The sequence below is a fragment of the Capra hircus genome, chromosome 25, assembly GCF_001704415.2.
Source record: "Capra hircus breed San Clemente chromosome 25, ASM170441v1, whole genome shotgun sequence".
Classification (NCBI taxonomy): Eukaryota; Metazoa; Chordata; class Mammalia; order Artiodactyla; family Bovidae; genus Capra; species Capra hircus.
Window position 1 is genome coordinate 35,722,242 of NC_030832.1, and position 21,858 is coordinate 35,744,099.

Below are 21,858 nucleotides of genomic sequence, written 5' to 3' on the forward strand. Positions count from 1 at the left end.
GGGTTTTCTTGACAATCCCCAGCTGTATGATGGGTCCTGTCTCTCATTTTCCACCCGGGTTAGGCCACCTCTGCTTTGGGGTGAAACTACCTGGCATCCATTCAAGCCCCCAGTCAAACGTGTCACCCCAGAGTGGACCCTCCCTCTCTGATCAAGTCGAGGTCTGGACAGAGAAACAGTTGTAGAGCTTGACCGCTGTGTCAGACCCTCAGGAAACAGTGGTTTTTACTCTCGTTGCAAATAAAACTGTATCAAGAGACAGTTAAACGGCCAGAAGGTCACCTCTGCTTGTTCAGGAATTAACCACAATTTGTTCCTTCTGATGACTGTTATATTTAAATGTCAGTGATACAAGTAATGATTAAAATCAATTTTGGTGAAGCCTCATCAATACCAAATGGGAAGGAAATTTCCCTTCTGGCCCTACTATTTAACTGACTTGCTTACACGAAATAATTTAAATAAATCCTCCTTTAGTTTAATCTGAGTCACTCCCCGAAGTACAACCTGCTATGATCAGAAACTGCCTGTGACCATCACACAGGCTCAGTCCTCGCAGGGTAGAGCCCCGGGGACAGCCATGGCTGGAGAATTAGCTCACAAGACTGCTGCTCCTGAGGTCGTGGAAGCCTCTTGGGATAAGCATCTGGATTAACTTCAGATGCCTCTTGCCATTTCTCTCACGTTCTCTAAAACTGTGGCTCTAAAAGCCAGGAGGAGCAGTCTGGTGTGAAAATCCTTTTCTTCCCTTAAATCAAGTGCCAGGGGTCACAAGTAGGATGGAGTGATGACACCTTGGGCTAGAGTTACCAGAATGTGGCTGGCATGGCAGGTAGACAGGCCAGACTCCCTCCCACTGCCTCCTGGTCCTTTGACCTTGGGCAGATCTGGGAGCGTGACAGTCATCTGTCTGGGAGGAATAGCGTGGCCTCTGTCAAAGAAACTGGCACAAGGATGAAATAAGAATATTGATGGAGGGTAAAAAGAAAACTTCATAAACCCACGCACACACTCATTATTATTGTTGTACATGAAAATCAGGATCTTTCTTTTCTGGTCACAGCTAATTTTCAACACCCAAGACAACAGATTATAATCACAACTGCCTAGGAAGTAGGTTTTGCTCCCAAACTCCAGTCTAAATCTTATCAGACCTCTGGGTTCAGCTACAAACTTGCAGGGATGAGAGGACAGAGGAACAAGCTAAACTACATCTGAAACTACATCTAAACTACATAGAGATTGTGGGAAACTCTTCAGGGCAAGTAAGCTGGTTTCTCTTCCAAACAGGTTGACAGGAAAAGAAAAAGAGATGGATCAATAAAAATGGATGAGACTTAAAAGATATACCAACCAATTGCAATGTGTGGGTCTTAATTTGGATCCTGAGTCAAAACAACTTAAAAATTTTCATGTATAATGTTTAGGGGTAATTAGAAATTTAAGTATTGATGATATAAAGAAGTTAACTTCTGATGTGATAATAGTGTGCGTGCTCAGTTGCGTCTTGACTGTTTGTGGCCTCATGGACTGTAGCCTGCCAGGCTCTTCTGTCCATGGAATTCTCCAGACAAGAATACTGGAGTGGGTTGCCATTTCCTCCTCCAGGAGCTCTTCATGACCCAAGGATTGAACCCGCATCTCTTGCATCTCCTGCACTGGCAGAAGGATTCTTTACAACTGGACCACCTATGATAATAGTATGGTGGCTATATTAAAGAATAAGAGTCCTGAATGCGAGGCTCTACAGGCCAAACCATCTAGAGGTGAAGGGAAAAGATTCTGGAAGGAGCTTCAAGATAAAATGGCAGTAATGACAGGTGGGCCAGGAAAGCAAGGCTGGAATTGTCCAGCAGGCACCTAGGGGTTCTGTCCTCTACTGTATGCCAGAAATTGAACATAATAACAAGCAAACAAACAAAAAAACAAAATTATAAGGTGATTAAAAAAGCACAGACCATCACAGTAGTTTAGTGTCTCTCCATTATAACTTGTCAACCATAAAGTCGGTAGGCTGTTGACCACCGTGGGCACAGAAATGAGGTGACCAGAAGGCCCGTGCAGAGACAGGCAGGATGCTACAGAGTGGCCCCTGGGAAAGAATACAGATGAGGAGTACTTTGCTAGTTTTAGTCAAGTCAGTTACCTCTTAGTATCTCCGTTAACTTCATCAAAGGGAAGGAAAAACGCGTGTATGAACGGCACACTTTTGCAAGGAGAACGTGATTGAAAAATCATCCATGAGTATCTCTCTTTGATACAGAGTAAGTGGATTCTGGAGGGGACACAGGAATCCCAACCTTCCTCCCTCCAGGAAAGGGGCTCCCAGCAGCTGCCTCCACGCGGGATCTGGAGGGAGCCGAGGCCGCCACCCTGAGCATCAGGTCCCCCAGGGGACCCAGGGTGCTGTTTCTTTCCTCCAGATGTTTAAGAAGTAGGTCTTTTTGGTGGTTGGAGCATGGCCTGCCCCATGTGAGCTTTCACACTTTCGGAGCCTCCTTTCAGATTTTTCTTTTCCCTGTTGGCCTGACCTGTAAGCACTCTGCCTTGGGCTGACAGGTGCCCCTGATCCTGTGCATCGTACCATCTCCCGAGGGCACAGGGGACGTGCCACCACTGCAGGTGGACAGGAGGATGCTGCTTGGATTTCACAGGCGGGGAAACTGAGGGTGGGGGTGAGTGGTGACCAAGAAGCTCAAGGTCACAGAAAGCAGCAGTCCAGGGTAAGAACCCGGCGTTTATGCGGGACTGTGAGGGATTCTAATTACCCCCTTTCTCTCCTAAGTACTATGTGGTAGGAATTGTTAAGAGAAGGTTTGGTGGCAGAGAAGTTAAAACTCAGAATAAGGAAACCTCTCCAGTTGAATTCTAGTTATTACGCTCTGTTCCCTTCCCCTCCAAGTCCAAGGCTGAGATGATTTCCTGGGACTTCTCGGGCCCACCTCAAGGCCCCAGGCTGTCCTCCGGATCTCTTCTACGCCCCGGGGACTTCTGACCACACCTCCTGGCCCTTCAGAGCTGCTTGCAGAGCCTCCCCTCTACTGGTCTCCCCCCATCAATCCAGCACTTGGCTCACCTGCGGCTTCGGAGGCCCTGGTAGCATCTGTCCATGGCCCCCGCCCCCTTAACTGCCCTGCACTTAAGGCAGCTGGTGGTTTGTCTCCTTCACCCCACAGGGTCGGGAAGTGAAACTGGAGAACCAGGCAGCCGACGGCAGTGGCCTGTCCCAAGGAAAGACAGCATCCTTCCTCTTCCTCTTGCTGGCACCGAGAGTCTGCAATTCGGCAGCGTAAGTGCCTTTTTTTAGGGCAACTTGAAAATGAATAATTCAGTGGTTCCTCTTCTACTTGTGAAGTGTTAGACAAACAATTCAGACGGGGCCAGACTTGCTGGCCCCACGAAGACCGTCCCTTCCCTTTGGTCTGACATCATCGGGTTTGGCCATGAATCTTTAAGAACACCCTCCATCCTGTCTAATCACTAAAATACCACAAAGGAAGTTCATGATACTTAGACATAAGGGAAAAAAATAGCAAAGTTAATTGCAACATAAAGTTTTTCCTTGTTGCCAAGCAAACAGAACATCAGGGCGTCACAGTAACACTGAACTCAGAAAGTCCTATGCGGGGAATGTCTTAGTCACGTCAGGTTATTGAGTTGTTGAGCTTTAATTCAAATCCAAGTCTTAAAGAGGCATCTTTCCCATGGAACTCTAAGCTCGAATTCCCAGGTTTTAATCTAAGAGCTTCACTGATTCTGCGTCTGGTATTAAAGGCACCTGGAATACTTTTTGAAGGTCAGTGTGATGAAAATTTGAAGTTAAACAAATGAATGACCTTCCTGGTTTTATTAGAGAATTCACATTTTGGAAGTGATTGTTATTGGACAAGCCAAACCCTCTTCCGTATGTTCATGGTTGGTTGGAAAACTTCAGTGGATAGAACCCTGAGGGCCCTCTGTTGGGAAGACACAGTCAGCAAATAACTGCCTTACAGCTCAGCTATGTGCGGTGACCACTGATGTACAATGTCACTGGGCTTCTGGGCAGGAAACTGGATCCAGTCAGCTTTCCAAATGACAGGATAGGGCACTCCCTGGGTTTAACCCTTATTGAAGGACCCTGGATACCTGGAAAGTATATTTCTGAGTTTAGTAAAAGTTAAACAATGTGATGATAAAAATGTATCTATGTTTGTGCCTTAGGATCTACCTAGCAAGCCTCAAGTTTGTGCAAAAATATTTACCATGTGCCAGAGAAAAAAGGATTCTTATCACTGTAGTTGATAATCCTGCTGAGCAGCAGGTGCTTTGTGAAGGCAGTAGGAGATCCTCAGAAGTTTAAAGTGTTAGCTGCTCAGTCATGTCCAACTCTTTGCGACCCAGTGGGCTGTAGCCTGCCAGGCTCCTCTGTCCATGGGGTTCTCCAGGCAAGAATACTGGAATGGGCAGCTATTCCCTTCTCCAGGGGATCTTCCTGATCCAGGGATCGAACCCAGGTTTCCTGCATTGCAGGCAGACTGTTTACTGTCTGAGCCACCAGGGAAGCCCATGGTCCTTGGAAAATTGAACAACTTTAAGGAAATCGCCAGCCGGAATGTGCAGGTTCAGTGTATTCTATGAAGGACTGGGTCTCACTGCAGGAGGTGAGGCTAATGTAGTGAAGTGTAACTTGCTGCTATGCCTGACATATAATGTAATAGCAGTGCAGTATGGTAAGAGAGTTTAAAATAAATATGTGGCTTTTAAAAGGTTTCCAAAGGGTTCAATAGTTCTGCAGTTGACCCTGAATTTCAGTAAAAAGGGGGGATCTGGGGCAGGGCTCGCCTGGAGGACCCAGGACATTCAGAGAGTCAATTATGCTCTGTAGTCCATCTTTCTTAAATAGATCAGAAAGTTTCTGACAGAGATGATGTGAATTGGGGTGGGGAGAAGAGTATTAAGAATAAATAAAAACGTAAGGTAAGAGTTATACTGGTAAATGTAACCAGGCCAAATTCACCTATAGCAATAAAATATGTATTGGAAGAAAACCCCAAGCCTAACAAAATGCAACAGAAACATACCTCAAAAGAGGAAAACATTAACTAGACTTTTTCAAAAGGCTAGGGTAAGGTTTTAAAGCCACACTAGCCAATACTATATATAGCAAAATAACAGAGAAAGAAGTCATACTTAGAGGTGTAGTAAATAATAAAACACAAGCTTGAACTTGTCTTAAATCACAAAGTAAGACAATCCATAAAATATGCAATATAAAAACGGAAAGAAACACAATATATAGAAGTATTTTCCTACTAGAAAATGAACCACACCAAATGACACAGAGGAAGGGTTCCAGTCACATGGAATCTGAAACCCAGGTCAAAGCTGAATTTAAATGGGAATCACAAGAGTGCGGGGTCTCAAACAGGACAGACATTTAAACCAAGAGCCTCCACTGCTCTCCACAGACAGATAAGAGAGAGCTCCTTTTAAAAAACAGGAATCAAAGAGGAGAATCAGGTATTCTGGTTGTCAGAAAAGCACACAAATTCACTACTTATAGGTAATATGGCTACATGCTTGTCCAAAAGGATTCATTGGAGCAAAACAGCAGAGAACCCATGACCCAAGAATTCAGCAAAGCCCCACGTTTTCTGATAAAGACAAAAAATGACACTTCTATGTACCAGTAATGAATAACTAGAAAATGAAATAAATGATTTCATCTATAACAGGGATATAAATATTAAATATGTGGGAATTAAAATAACATGGCATAAATTCATCTATAGAACATCAAATTACAAAATGCTAGTGACAAAGAAAGCTAATGATGACATTTCTTATGTGCAGTTGTCTTAAAGAGAAATAAATATAAGTTTAGCTTCCAAGTTGATTTATAAAACTCAGTAAGATGCATATAGAAAACTTAGGTAACCTCAATAGCAGTAAACATATTATAGGTATCAAGACAGAAAATGAAACATTATTAAAACAGTTGGGTACTTATAAGGATGAAAAGTTGGATCAATGGAAAGAAATTTCAGACAGCAATCCAGAGACATATGTAATTATTTACATCTGATTTGTCCAGCGTTAAATACTGAAGGAAGGAATTATTGGGCAAGCTGAGAATAGGTATGAAGAATAATAAACAGACACATACCTTACCTCATAGGCTATAATACATTCTGACAAGTTAAAGATACAATAAATCATAAAAAATAATAAGGAAATGGATTGGGAAGGAAATAATAATTTTCAATTATTGAAACCATGTTAAAAATGATTAATAATGAAGTTGATGGGATCTAGCTCATATATTTATATTACTTCTGGACAATGAAATCACTAAAACTCAAGAGAAGATCAATTAATAGGTAGAAGTAATGATCAATGTGAGTGAGTAGCTAAGATCCAGAATGCTAGCCACATTCATGATCATGGGTGATAAGGAAACACAGGGGGAGTAAACCAGCCAACGGGCAAGTGCTGAGTTTTGTCCTAACAAATATCAAGTCAAGCGTCTACGAGCACCCACGTAGCATGGTGGAGGGGCAGCAGAGCTGCTGCAGCCCATCCCTTATCTCCTGGATCAAGCACAGAAGGTCTGAGACAAGTAGCGTGAGCTCCCCAGGCCAAACACAGCTCCGGGTACACCCACCTCTGACACTGGTGCCGGGGGAAGGGGAGAGAGCCCGCAGCACTTGGCGCTGCTGTACCAAAGGGGTTCTTCCCCCTGCAGAGGACATGCTAAGGAACCTTGATACAGCACACCCTTTGTCCCGGTGGTCTCCTGATCTAGTAACGGGTCTAAGGACTACTGACATTTGGGGGACTTCCCTGGTGGTCCAGTGGTTAAGAATCCACCTTCCGAAAGACAGGATGTGGGTTCGATCCCTGGCTGGGGAACTAAGATCCCGCATGGCACAGGGCAACTAAGCCTGCATGCTGCAATGAAAGATCTCGTTTGCTGAAACGAAGACACAAAGCAGCCAAAAGTAAATAAATTAATTAAAAAACCCCCAAATCACTGACATTTAGAAGCAGTCATGGATCTAAACCGTATTCAAGATATCTACAAGGACTGTGATGGGATGTGAAATTACTAGGATTTCTGCTTGCAACAAAGCCACAGACCTGTTCTTGTTCTGAGTTGTTGATTTGCAATGGAAAGAAATGCTACACTGCAGTCAGATTTAGTGAAAATTGAGATGTTTACATTCTGGGTACAAATTCAAGACCCCAAATTCTCTCCACGGAATAGGAGAGACCAGAACCCTCCTCACATGCTCGCAGAGGCTGGTGCAGATAAGCGTGAGTGCAGGAATGAGGTGTGGAGGGGCAGGGGATGTGCTCGTGGAGAAAGGCTGGTAACTGCGAACTGGGATGTGGGAACTGGTGATCAGGGGAAAGGCCTGCAATTCTACGGGGTGGGGGTGGGGGTTTAGAGTTGGTGTGAAATGAGGCTATGAAGGCAGAGCTGTGTCATGAGGCATCCCGGACGCTATGGCATCACTTTTCAGTGGAGGCAAGAAAGAGCCATGTGTTTTCACCTGTATGTGGAATGAATAAATATAACAAAACAGAAACAGGCTCCAGATACAGAGAGCAAAATAGCGGCTGCCAGAGGGGAAGTAGGTGGGTGGATTGGTGAACTAGGTGAAGCAGGGACAGAGAGGTACAAACGACCAGCTATAAAATTAAGGGGTCACAAGAATGTAATGTACAGCACTTTCAATACAGTTAATAATATAGTCAATAATACTGTAATAACTTTGTATGGTACATACAAAGCTATAAAAATATTCAATCACTATGTTGTACATCTGAAATGATCCTTCAACTAAAAAAAATACATAGAATTTAAAAAAGAGCCATGGAAAGATTTTAAGGAGGAGCCATACAGACAGGCTCAGATTTATATTTTGGAAAGATACTTTTACAGATACTTGGATGACTGGCAGCAGGGAGATTTGCTAGGGAGGGACTGAAGAAGGAAAGACAAGAGGTGAGAAGAGCCCAGTTACCGCAGTGACAGTGGAGACAAAGACAGGAGGAATGCAGAAGGCCTCGAGGAGGTGGAGCTGACACGGCTAGACAGCAGGGTCAAGAAGGAACCTTCATCTCTGGAATAAGGGAGGACCAAATATGCTCCAGGGAGGGGGAAAATGGAAGGGAAGCTGCCTGCAGGCAAGAAGGAGGTCAGGAGGGATCATGAGTTCGCTTGAGCCTGAGAGGCCTATGTCTAGTAAGGAGCTGGAGCTTTCTCTTTGGGTATTAAATTTTTTCTTATTGATTTCTAAGGGTTCTTTATATACACAGGCATACCTTGGAGATAGTGCTGGCTTGGTTCCAGACTATCCCCCTTAAGCAAATACTGCAATAAAGTAAGTCATGTCAATTTTTAGGTTTCTCAGTGTATATAAAAGTTCTGTTTACACTAGAATGTAGTCCATTATGTGTGCAATAGCATTATATCTTTAAAAAATGTACATACCTTAATTAAAAAATTTAATACTAAAAAATGCTAGTCATCACCTCAGCCTTCAGTGAGTCGTAATACTTTTTTGCAATGGCAACCTCAAAGATCACTGATCTCAGATCACCACGACAAATTTAATAACAGTGAAAAAGTCTGAAATACTGTGAGAATCACCAGCTTGTGACACATAGACATGAAGGAAAAGCAAATACTTCTGGAAAATGGCACCAATGAGGTGTGCTTGCATATATATGCACACACACACAGACTCTCTTTCCCTGTCATACACAATGCAAATATTTTTGCCACTTTATCTACCAGTCATTCATCAATCACCAGCAAGCTGTGAAATTTCCTTTGTGAGCTCTACCTTTGGCATCATGCTTTGAAACATTTTTTTCCCACCCCCACATTATATAAATATCCATCTAAAATTTCTCCTAGTGTTTTTATGACTTTGTTTTTCATATGTAAATATTTAAAACGTCAAGGCTTGACTCTGCACAGGGCTCTGCCCAATCTCTCATCCTCTGAGTGTTAGCCAGCTATTCTGGCACCACTGATCGAAGGCTCCATTTCTTCCCTAACTCATTTAAGCTCAAGCCATTTTTATAGACAACTTCTAAAAATTTCCCCCCTTTAATCTGGAAACTTTCAAAAATACTAGAAAGCTATCAGAAGAAAAGGCCAATCAACCATATGCCTACACACGGAATTACCTGCTTCACATATCTGGTCCTTTTCCCCTTTTGACAACAAATCCTAAGTTTCTAAGTACCCGGGGGCTTTCCATGGAAAATGGAAGGATCTAATAATCTTTATGTTGCATAAATTCTATAGATTGGTGCTTTTTTTTTTTTTTCAGGGTAGAAAGACCACACAAACTCATCAAAATGAAAATAGGCAAACTTAAAAAAAAAGATAAATGAAAAGCTAAAAATATATGTTTTCCTATGAAATTTCAAGATTACGCTCTGTTTCTGCACCAAGGCTCTGTGGATAACATTCCAAATGCCACATAATTTTAATATTTTCTCCCAACTTTACCTTTAGGGAAATCGGAGGGCACACGTGCGGTCACGTGGGGGTTAATCCTCACTGATGCTGAAGGCCCTGAGTCTCTGCTCTGTTCAGCAGAGCATGAAATCTCAAAGCTCAGGAGAGCAATGCGGCCAGGCTGCCAGAGCGATGCCATAAAGTTCTGCATTAAAAATTCATACTGCAGGCTTGCCTCAGAGCTCAGCTCTGGCTGAAAGGAGAGCTGGCGGGGGCGGAGGGGGGGAATACGAGACACCCCACTGTCTTTCTGGCAATTGGAGACATTCCTCAACAAACAGCACCTCAGGAAGAGAATGAAAGGGCAAACAAGCCGTGAAGGAAATCAATGAGTTCAATTATCTGGCTCTCCCTCGGTTTCCTATAGGAAACTTCTCATTCTGAAGGCTGGTTCCCCAAAGTTTCTTTTAACGATATCCCAGAACAGGAGCCCCAGACATCTATGCTTATGCCCAGATGCTTGGCACCTCTCTTAATTTGTTTTATATCAGCCCAGGGGCCCCCAAATTTTCCAGGCCACGTGGAAACAGGTCTCTGTTGAACTCTCGGAGTTGCCCCTGACGTGTGGCTGGAGGGAACCACACTGTTCTTGCTTTAGAAGGTGGGTTCCGCACACACGTGGCGTGTGGATTTTGGAAGGCAGTTATTTTGCGGTTATTAACCTCTAGAGGTTAAAGGCACTAGTGGCCCCTCAATCATCTGAACTAAGAACTTTTTGCCACCAGTGTTAGCAGCACCCAAGGGGAACTAGTTAAGATTTTAAATTCAGAGTCTCTTAGGATGATGATACAACACGAAAACAGGGCACTTTACCCAACACCTGCAGCTGCAAATACAGACAGGGCTCTTGTGATGCAGATGGACTGGCCTGATTTTCACAAGTCAAACATGGAAGATGCTGGGGTTCCTTAGGGTTGGAAGAGATTGGACAGTGGGGGAAGTGAACCAACATTTGGCAAATGGGCCAGGCAGGGTGCCTGGCAGCCGTTTGCTGATGGCGTGCATGCAGATGCTGCACCAGGCCTCCCTTTACTCAGGAGGAAACTAAGACCAGAGTAAGGAAACTGAGCGCCTTGCCCAGGGTTTCTGTACTCACAGCACCAGGAATCAAACTCTGGAATGACCTTGAGACCTGGGCTCTTCCCCTGACCCTCATGCTGCCTTCCATGTCCTGGGGAGCCCCTTCCCTGAAGGCCACCCCACAGACAGGCTGCACAGGGCCAGCTGGGGGAGGATGGGAGAGCCCAGCTTTGGGGAAGGAGCTGGGTGATCGATCAAATTCAAGGCGCTGAGAAACGGGCAGGGCCTTCAAGTCTGCCTGAGCTCTGGTCCAATCTTCCTGTTTTGCTACTGAGGACACTGCTGCTGCCCGGGGAGGGAGCTGTGCTGGCCACACTGGGGACAGAGCTGCAGCCTGACCCAGGATCTCCCGACTCTGGGCCCAGCACCTTCCACTGTGCACCAATCAGGGGGAGGCTGGGGCGTCTGCAAGTGTCACCAGACAGTAGCCTGGTAACGGGGTCCTCAGAGAATTCTGGTCTGATGATGCCATGGGGAAGCCTCTGAAAGATGCCATAGCCACTGGCAGAACGTAAAGGCTCCAAAAGACAGAGCAAGTGTGAAGCTTCCTAGTTAAAACCTGCACAGCAATGAGGGCAACGTGACAAATCAGGCCCCCAAACAGGAGGGAACTCAATGGGTGACAGTCTCCTGGGAGGTCTACTGATGGGACGTCGTGCAGCATGCATCACGTTTCTGAACAACAGGTAACGACAAGAAAGACATATTTACATGACAAGTAAAAAATAACAACCACCTAGAAATGAAAACCCTGTACCAGTCTGATACCATTCGTAAACAGTGAAAGAAAAAAAAAAATAGAGTACCATATAGAAAAAAGATTGGAATAAAATATGCCAAAATGTTGAAACAGTTATCTGGGGACTTCCCTGGTGGTCCAGTGGTTAAGAATCGGCCTGCCAACGCAGGGGATGTGGGTTGGATCCCTGGATGGGGAACTAAGATCCCACAGGCCTCAGAGGAACGAAGCCTAAGTGCCATAATTAGAGAGCCCTTGAGTTGCAACAAAGACCCAGTACAGTCAGAAATAAAGCAAAGAAACAAAAACCATAACAACAAAACCCAGTTATCCATGTGTTGTGGGATAATGAGTGATGACCTATTTTTAAAAATCTACTAGAATTTTCTAAATTTTGTACAATAAACATGTGTGACTTTCATGAATTTTAAGAATCATAAATGTTATATAAAAGGAATTAGCCTACATTGATTTGGGGCAACTCCAGGGAAGGATGGTTTCTCACTTTCTCCAGGCTTCCTGCCTCTCCCTTCAAAGGGGCCTTGCCTGGTCAGGGCCCTTCTTCCCTGCATATCAGAAGCTAAGGAGATAAGCAGTGTCATGATGACCTGCATGGCTGTGGGTCCCCTCTGCAGCCAGGGACTCCTGGCTAGGAGGTGGGGTGGAGGTCAGAAATAAGCAGCTTTGGGAGGAGTTTCACTCAGGGCAGAAGTGTGAATGGTCCAGACCGGCCTCCACTATCATATCTCTGTGAGATACTGCAGAGGTTCAGGTGGCTCCTGCTTTCTTCCCAAACGCCAACAGCTTCCGTAGTTTGCTTTTCCTTCCAGAAAGCACATGGCCTTGCTGGTCGGGCTCTCAGCACTGCCGAGACTAGTCCCCTGGCCTCGTCCATAATCCACTGGTCGACACAGTGAGGGCGCCTACAGAGCGATTCATTCAACAAAAGCCCTCAGTGTCAGTGATGCCAACGGGCATGTGGGGTGCAGGGACTGAGGTGGGCCCCTCCTCAGGCAGGTCAGGCGGCGTTGGCCACCTCTGTGTGGTCCACAGGGACACACCCGTCCTCTTCCTCGAGCTCTGCAGGCAGGAAGGCGCCCGTTATGATGCCCGATTTGTGGCTCATCAAATGTGCTTTGATCTTCTACAAACGGATGTCTTCCCTAACAGCCCCTTACCTGTTTCCTTTAGCTTCCAACTGTGAATTTGCCAAGACTGTCCTTTACAGTGACTCAGGAAAACTTCAAGGATCTCTGAAAAACCCCCAATTTTTTATAGAAGCATGCTGAACTCAGGTGATAGCTTACACATCCTTTTCTCTACAATACCCCTTGAAGAATGCTCGATGAATATCATTACTATCTCTATACTCATAAGCATGCTTACACACACACATACCGGACAGCTCTATGTACATGTGTGTGGCACATGCTTTTATGTACAGAGCGTGTGAGCTGTGTCTGTGTGCATATCACACCCGTAACTCCCCTTGCCCTCTTTACTCTGTAGCTCTAGCACCTGACACATTGCCTGCGTTTCAACACAGTGTTTTAAGATTAGCTTACGGAGAAGGCACTGGCGGCCCACTCCAGTACTCTTGCCTGGGAAATCCCATGGACGGAGGAGCCTGGTAGGCTGCAGTCCATGGGGTAGCAAAGAGTCAGACATGACTGAGCGGCTTCACTTTCACTATTCATTTTCACGCACTGGAGAAGGAACTGGCAACCCACTCAGGTATTCTTGCCTGGAGAATCCCAGGGACGGGAGCCTGGTGGGCTGCCGTCCGTGGGGTCACACAGAGTTGGACACGACTGACGTGACTTAGTAGTAGTAGTAGAAGGGAGGTAAAGAGCGCCAGTTCTCATTGATGCCATGTAATTTCTAGATCTGTCTAGAGTCCACGGAATAGGTGGAGAATGTTTAGCACTCAGAGGACTTTCTACCTGGATGTGAGAATCCAGGACTGGAAAAAACCTCAGATCAGGGTTGTACTGTTGTATAAGAAGAGAAGGCAAAACAGATACAGTCAGTGCAAAAGCCAAGGAAAGTCCTTTGGTACTCATGCAGGCATGGAGCTTTAGGTGTGAAGCAAAATGCTTGGATAGAGAGGAAAAATCACAGGAATTCTACAAAATGAACACATCCTTTTGCAGATAAGGTATAGGGGAAAAAAAAATGCATCATTTGTTCCTGGCACGTCTGATTTCTCTCTAAGGTTTAAAGGACAACGGTTTCTTTATTCAAGTCCATCTCTTCGAAACCATCAAAGTAGCTGCTTCTCTATTTTTAGGGAAATTAATCTAACCAGGATAATTACAGCAACTCGTACTGGAAACTGATGACTCATCAAAAAGCCAGGAAATAGAAAATGTTACATTCTTCTTAAAGGTACAGCAGGGAGACTGTTTCTGGACACTGAGGTGCTCTTTTCAAATTCAGTTGGGGGAAGCAAAGTCTGTCTAATGGGAGTATGCTGGCTACTTGGCTCTACCTGGCCTAGTTTCCTGAATCTTGCATGTGGAACTGTAAAAAAATTAATAAATAAAAGGGAAATCAGTCTGTGAGGGTAAATACATCCGGGCTCATGGAGAGGGAGAGAAGACGGAAAACCCTTCAACAAGACCCACCACCCGGCAAGCGGCAGGTGGGTAACGGCAGGTGGGTAACACTGCTCTCTGAAGGCAGCACAGAAAGAGGTCATGGTGGAAAGTGCAAAGGGCACTGGATTTTGAGTCCAAAGGTCTGGATGTGGGGCCTGATTCCATGTTCCCAGGGCAGTTTCCCTGTCTATAAACTGAGAGCGACAGACACGTCCTCCATGACTGTTGGAGCAAGAGGGCCTCATGACTTAGTCCCGAGTGGTCCGGATGTGTGGACGCGCTCGACCCCTCGCCTTTCACTGCACACTGGCTACATTTATCAACTACGCGATCATGTCTTCAACCCTGGGCATCCTCATGTTTTCAAACATTTCAGGTCTCCCCCGTGCCCACTGCTGGGACACAGGAATCCCCTCCCTCCACAATGTGGAGTGTGGAGTACAGGCTCCCCTAAGCAATTTCAATTAAGCCCTAAGTCAAGCTCAGCTGGGCAAGTTTTCTGCTTTCTCAGAGCATATTGCACTTTGTGATTATACACTGGTCGTATACGCACGATAAAGAGAAAACACTCTAAAATGATCCCAAGTGAAGTTCTTCATAGACGTCTCTTTCATAATGAACTGTTTAAGCATGTATGCATACAATGTGGTTCTTTCTAAAAAGCATATAGGCAAGAAATACAACATGAGTAACCTTAAGAAATATGAATTTTACCGGCAGGAAAGGTTGGGAGGTGCAAATTCTCCTCAGACTAACATTAGCTATAGAAAAAAAAAAAAAAAGCAGTATTTCAGTGCGATTCAATATTTCCTTTCATCGGAGGCTCAGAGCCTCCACCCACAAGTCAGGAGGAATTTAACAAGCTGACTGTGTGTATTAACAACTGAAGTTCCTTCTGCAACCAGGACTCTGGGGGACAGAGCAAAGAGGTGGCCGTGGACTTGAGTGAAAATGGGACTTCCTGCAGATTTGCCCAGAATGTTGGTATCTCGGCTGGAGGGTAAAATTCCTCCCGCCACAGGCAGTGGCCACCTAAGCCCCACCACAAGCGAACAGCTGCACAGGACAGGCGTGGAGTCGGGGCGGGGGAGCTGTCCAGACCTCTCTCCTGGGGCCTGAGAAGCTGTCTCCCCTCCTCCAAGGCCATTCCAGGGAGCCACTGAAATCTTACTCAACCTGCTCGACATTGCTAGAATTTCCATGTTAATGTCAGCTGGGGTGCTAAGTCTCTATTTGCTAAGAGAAGGCAGAAGATCTGTACATAGCCTGACCAGCTGAGGAGGAGGTACTTTTTTCACTTAAAAAAAAAAAAAAGCAGAGAAATAATTCATTTATTTAACCCAGAAACGCTTATAATCTGAAACCCTGCAATCCTCTTACACAACAACTGTTTTGGCAAGCCCCCTGATGTTCCAACAAATATTAAACTGTGCTTGCCATTTGTCTAAGGAATCTTGCATTAATAAACATGAAGAAGAACACTTTTACCTCCCACTCTCAATGACAGGACAAAACAAAGACCAGCTGTATTCATCAATGAAGCCTTGTTCTGCACATAAAGGCTAATTACATTTCGCTTCAAGCCTACACATGGAAAACTTTCCTGCTGCTGTCCCCGACGCAGCCAGCGGGCTGGGCCAGCTGACGCAGGCTGACGGCTGCACCCAGTCAGCAGGGGCTCCCAACAGCCTCGCTGCCTCTGACCTGTGGGCTTTGGTCCCCAGTGGGGGCGGTGAGGGATGGTCATTCCAGTGACATCCTCCCAGGGAGGAAGAGGCAACATGTACTCTTCAAACCTTCTGGGGACCTGATGCCATTCAGGCCAGTCTTTCCCAAGACCCGTAATTTCAGACACACACACACACACACCAAGCTCAGGGCGAGCTTGTGGGGAACAGCCTCTACTGGCTGACAACAGAAGAGCTGACAGCTGTCACCGTGCTGCGGGCTGTGGGCATAACTCCTCATTACCCTCCACTGCCACCCAGAGCTCTGACTGCTATTCTGCCCATTTTACAGGTGAGGAAAGAGAGGCACAGAAATCAAGCAGCTTATCCAAGAACACATGGGGCAGGGACAGTGGACCCGCCACCCCTCCCCGCCATGACCCACTCAAAGCCATGTTCCATGATGCCTTTGCCACCCACTTCCTGTTCTGCATTTTCTGTCAACACTTTAAAATAAATTGTTTTGGCCTTGCTGCTCAGCATATAGGATCTCAGTTCCCTGACCAGGTTGATCAAACCTGTGCCCCTCAAGTGGGACTGTGGAGTCTTAATCACTAGACTGCCAGGGAAGTTTATAAAGAAACCTTTTAAGAATCTCTCCTTTGAGAAGGGAGAAAATATATTGTTTTGAAATGTTTTGAGACCACTTGTGAGGAGCTTGGGCCCTGGTGGGCTTCTACTGGTAAGTATTAGACCAGAAGGAAAGTTGTCTAGTCAAACACAGGACAAGTAAGTCGGGCCGGAAGCAGACAGTGGAATGGCAGACCTTTCCCAGAAAATGAAAAGGGAGGGAAATGGGAGGTGGAGCATGGCGGGGGGCGGCTCCGTGTGGGAGCTCTAAGACCGAAGCAATTGTTTCTGAAGTTAAAAGAAAGTAGCAATTATTATCTCAGGCCATTCTCTACATTTTTTATGGATTACTTCCTCTGGGAATCATCTACAGTAAGGGTTGGGCCCTCAGCTGCCCTGTGTTAGACATTTGCTTCTATTAATATTTAGAATTGCTGACCCCCATCTGGGACTTCCCTGTTGATTAACCGGTAAAGAACCTGCCTGCAACGTGGGAGACTTGGGTTTGATTCCTGGGTTGGGAAGATCCCGTGGAGAAGGGAATGGCTACCCACTCCAGTGTTCTTGCCTGGAGAATTCCATGGACAGAGGCTACCGTCCATGGGGTCACAAAAAGTTGGACAGGGCTGACCCCCTTCTGAGTCTCTGTCCAGCCCCGGCGCCCACCATGCCCACCTGCCCAGCAGATCAGCCTTTCGGATCTCCGGGCTTGTCCTCCAGGTGACTAGCCTCGATGCCTGGTGTTTTCACAGACGGAGCTCCTTTGCCTCCAGCAACCCCTGACTCCAGTGCATCTTTGTGCCTCAAATCACAGGTCACCGCCTGCAGGAAGGCCTCCTTGACAGCCTCTCCTTTGGCTCCAGCTGGGTGGGGCCTGTGCCAGAGACTCACTATCCCCCCTCACCAGCTCCCTCTCCCCCTGGTCCTCCCCTGGCGGTGGGGAGTCCTAGCCAGGGCCCAGAGGAGGGTAAGGTCAGGGGTTGCTGGTACTGCCCTGGAGCCCTGTCCCCTACCGATATAGGCGGAGTGAGGCCCAGCCAGGTCTTGCTCAGGATACTGGCATCCAGCTGGTTCTCCCTGTCCCTGCGGCACCATGTTAAACTCCCTCCTGACCATCCTAGCTGGAGGGGGCTGTCTGTCTGCTGTGGACACCCCGACGCAGCAGATGCTATGCTAATGTCCCCCCAACGGCAGGGATTGTGCTGGATCACAATGGCTGTTCTCCCTGAGCCTCCCTGAAGGCCTCCAGGAATGTCAGTGGAGCTGACGGTGGATCTGGGTTGCGCCCATCTGGCTCACTCTCTCTGTGCCCAGGTACATGCTGCACCTCTTGCCTCCCCACTCATCTGAGGAGACGAGGGTTTCCTGCTACGATCACAGGTGGGGACGCACCCCAAGAGCACCTGTGGCCCCTTCAGCAGGTAGTAACTACAGCTGCAGTTTTGAGGCAAAGCATTTTACATGACAGATTAACACACTCCATGTTTTTTGATTCTATCCTCCATTTACTCTAGTTCAATGAAAAAGCAGAAGTCATGTGTGGATTTTCACTTATGTGTATTTTTTTGGGAGGAAAAAAATGCTTTCTGGCCTTAAGATACACTGATATGATGGGAAGTAGTCTAGAGATGATTCTCCCTGAGCCTCCATCAACTACTGCCATTTATCAGAGGTCAGTGGGCTCTGATAAGTTCAAGGAGAGTTCTGGGGTCAGGAGGACCGGTCTCTGGTGCTCTCCTGGGTGTCCTTGCTGATTCAGGTGACCTGAGATTTAACAATCTTACCGTCAAATGATGCAGCTGGCTACTAAGGAATGGATTCATGCTGGGTTTCCTGCATCTACAAACAGTAACTTAAGGCAACACTGAGGACTGAAAATCATCCTGTCATCTCAGGAGGCATCTCTGATCCTTCCCAGGGAGCAGACCACCTGGGAGACTGGAATCATCCTTGAGCGTCGCACACTGGCTCCAAGCACAGCAAGGAAAGCCTAGGGATGAGGAGAAGAGGCCCCTTCCTCCCTCCTCCTGTCCCCAGGCCATCCCGGTCACCACCTTCCTTATAGTCTACTTATGACCCAACTAGCCAGTTGCCACTTGCTAAACAGATTTCACAATCATGACCCACAGTTTGGAAACCATGGGCTTAGATGGGCTTACTGGTTGGCTGTACAAAAGCTGCTGCTTTTTTTTTTTTTTAATAGCCTACAGTACCTAGTATTCTCAGGAGGTCTTCCATCCAAGTACTAACCAGGCCCAGACCCTGCCTAGTTTCTGAGATTAGACAAGATAGGGTGCGTTCAGGGTGGAGACAAGAAAGTTTTTTAAGTGCATAATAAAGCAAACTCTGTTGACTGTAGATACACAAGATGTATCTGTGCCTTTTAGAAAGAGGCGTGGTTCAACAAACAGAAATTAACAAAAACTAAGGAAACAATCCAACCTATCAGCCCCCAAAGTCCCTATGAAGTTTGTCAGCGAGATGATGTGGATAAGAGTGAATGAATCAAGGAATAAGCATAGAATCTTCAGATTAAACTTTTAGAAAAGAAATGCTATAAACTAAGGTCAGAATTATGTATCAGGTTAAAGTATTATAATTAAAAAAAAATCAAATTTACTGAGAAAAACAACCTATGTAGTAGAATAAAGTCTAAGCAGAAATAGTAGAAAAACAAAGATGGCTGGTAGAAAAGGAAACCCAGACACGGACACCTAGGAGGGCCAAGGGGACAGCAGCTGGTGTGGTGCCTCGGAGGATACGTTTGCGGGGGTGAGGAGCTCTCAGGCTGTGGGCTCAGTGGGGAGGGCATGCCTGCGGCTCATCAACAGTGATGCCCGGGATCAGAAGGGTTAATACCAGAACTGCCAGTTTTCAAAGTGTAATTTTAAGGGTCACGGGACCTTAGAACCAGTCCTTTCTGTACCATCTGAAGTCACGTTCAGCACACTAGGAGAAGAGGGGACAGTGATCTGGAGGGTTCCACCAGGATTAGACGTGCCAGCACATTGGCCAGAATCACCAAGACTGACTGGGACGTTTTAGTGTCTGTGAGGAAGTTCTCTGCTCGTGATCGAAATTGGTTCTGACCACCTGGCCCAGGTACCTGGGCTCTCGAGGTCTTGAGCTACTGAACAATCCAGGACAAAGGTCAATCCCCACCCCCGCACCGCCCCCCCCCTCCGCCCATGTGCCCTGAGAGCAGTTGGCCCAGCAGCAACCTCCGAGATCAAGGGTGAAGGTGATCAGACTGAGGGGTGCTGAGTACCAGGGCCCCACGCGGAGCAGGAGCAGGGGAGGAGGGTGGAGCTATTCAGAGCCACCCCGCCAAAACCCACCAGCGCCCACTGAGGCCTGGTGTGAGCACAGCAGGAGCTGAGTCTTACTGGAGATGCAGCTGTTGGGAATGGGTTGGGGGAGGATAGGGAGTGGTGGATGGGTGTCTGGGGGAGATGGGAGGAGCCTCCCGGGACAGGAAAAAGTAGTTTAGACGGTAGCCTGGCGTTTTCAGGGAACAATCTGTTACTTCTTTATCTTTCTTGATTTATGTCAATGTTATTCCTTGCTTGCTGGCTGGCAACAGGGTACCTGCAGCAGATCACTGATTCCTTCCCGACAAGACCTTTATCTGATATACCTGCCCAAAGATGCACACACCCCTACTTTGTGTAAGTGTCCGCACATGGACACCTAGCACCATAAGGTGGGGTTTAAAAAGATACATCTGTGTGGGAGTGGAGGCTTTGGGCACGGGTAAAAGGTGATGCTATTGCCACAGACCAAGCTCCACAAAACATCCCAAGTATCATACCTCCTCTTTGCTGACGCTTTCCCAAAATTTCTTAGAAAAAGGCACAGTGGTGACCGGGCTTCACAATAATTAAGGAAAAAAGTGTCAGTTGGAAGGGCTGTTCTGAGAGTACCAGACACAGCTTATTGTCACATCTTATGTTTTAAACTTATGCAAGGGAACCATGGGAATGACACTCTGTTCTTTACAGCAGCTCAGAGGCCAAGTATCTTCTAAACCCTGTACCACTTTGCAAAGTCAGTCAACAGGAGGGCGAAGCAGGGAGACCTTTCATGGATTAGCAGTACTGGGAGCTACCTGACAGAGGGAGATGGGCAGAGACTTACTTGGCAGTAATTTCTTCATCATATTTGGTTTTCAGGTCAAATAATTCTGTTCGAGTTTTTTCCAGGGCTGAAAGGCAGAGGACATAAAATCATGATATAAGATACTAATTGTTCCTATTAAATCAGAAAGAAAAAAAAATCACATTCTCATTCCAAAGGAGGCAAAGATTACAAAAGTATCACAGAATGGAAAAGAAAAATCCCCTGCCACTGCTGCTTCAGCTCATCCCATGAGCCTCTAATTACATAAATTTCGTGCTTTTAAATAAATTTCATTATTAAAAATATTTCCATATATAATTGCATATGTTTAAGTGTATATACATATATATATTTTTTTACCCACTCCCATAAATTAAAAATATATACACATATATATACACACCTCCCCCCCATAAATACCAACAGTAAAGAATCTGCCTGCAATGCAGGAGACCAGAGTTTGATCCCTGGGTCGGGAAGATCCCCTGGAGAAGGGAATGGCAATTCACTCCAGTATTCTTTCCTAGAGAATTTCATGGACAGAGGAGCCTGGTGGGAAACAGTCCATGGGGTCGCAAAGAGTAGGACACGACTGAGTGACTAACACACACGCACCCATAAATAGGATGATACAAACATCTGAGATTTACACTTTGCCCTGAGCAGCTGCTGCTGCTGCTAAGTCGCTTCAGTCGTGTCCAACTCTGTGTGACCCCATAGACAGCAGCCCACAAGGCTCCTCTGTCCCAAGGCTCCTCTTGTCTCCAGGCAAGAACACTGGAGTGGGTTGCCATTTCCTCCTCCAATGCATGAAAGTGAAAAGTGAAAGTGAAGTCACTCAGTCATGTCTGACTCTTAGCGACTCCATGGACTGCAGCCTACCAGGCTCCTCCGTCCATGGGATTTTCCAGGCAAGAGTACTGGAGTGGGGTGCCATTGCCTTCTCCGTGCCCTGAGCAGAAGCATAGAAATCTCTCTATGCTGGGACATGAGAATGACAGTAACAATTTAGCTCCTGCACAGGGCTTGCCACATGCCCGGGGCATCAGGATACCTTGAAGGGAAGGTGCTGGGTGAGTGGCTGGGACGTTCCAACTTCAGATAAATACCACCCAGCTGGCCTCCCAAGAGGCAATTACATTCCCATCAATACTGAGAGTGTGATTCTTTTCCTATACTCTCACCAACATTGGATATTATCAATTAAAAAAAAATTTTTTTTGACAATCTGACAGGCAAAACAATCTTTCACTGATTTAATTAGCATTTCTCTGCCTATTCAAAATTAGCATTTTTTTCATATGTGTATTGGCTGTGTGTTTATTCTGTAAACTCCTTGTTTCCATCCTTAGCTCCTTGTTCTCCTGGACTGTTCATCTATTCTTATTGATTTTCAGGTGATCTTTATATTTTGGGGATCTTACGTGTCTGAATTTGTTGTGATTTTCTCCCACTCTGTCATTTTTTTTTAAAACCTGGATTATGATGTCTTCTGTTATT

General features: G+C 46.1%; 1 protein-coding gene across 7 annotated transcripts in view; it reads right to left on the reverse strand.

Annotated features, from left to right (window-relative positions):
* Positions 1-21,858, reverse strand: part of CUX1 (cut like homeobox 1) — a 361,373-nt gene that overhangs the window by 113,649 nt on the left and 225,866 nt on the right. For all 7 annotated transcript variants that reach the window (XM_018040282.1, XM_018040281.1, XM_018040280.1 and 4 more), the window contains exon 8: positions 20,377-20,443. In XM_018040282.1, coding sequence (XP_017895771.1) covers positions 20,377-20,443 — 67 coding nt within the window. The remainder of the gene's footprint in view (positions 1-20,376; positions 20,444-21,858) is intronic.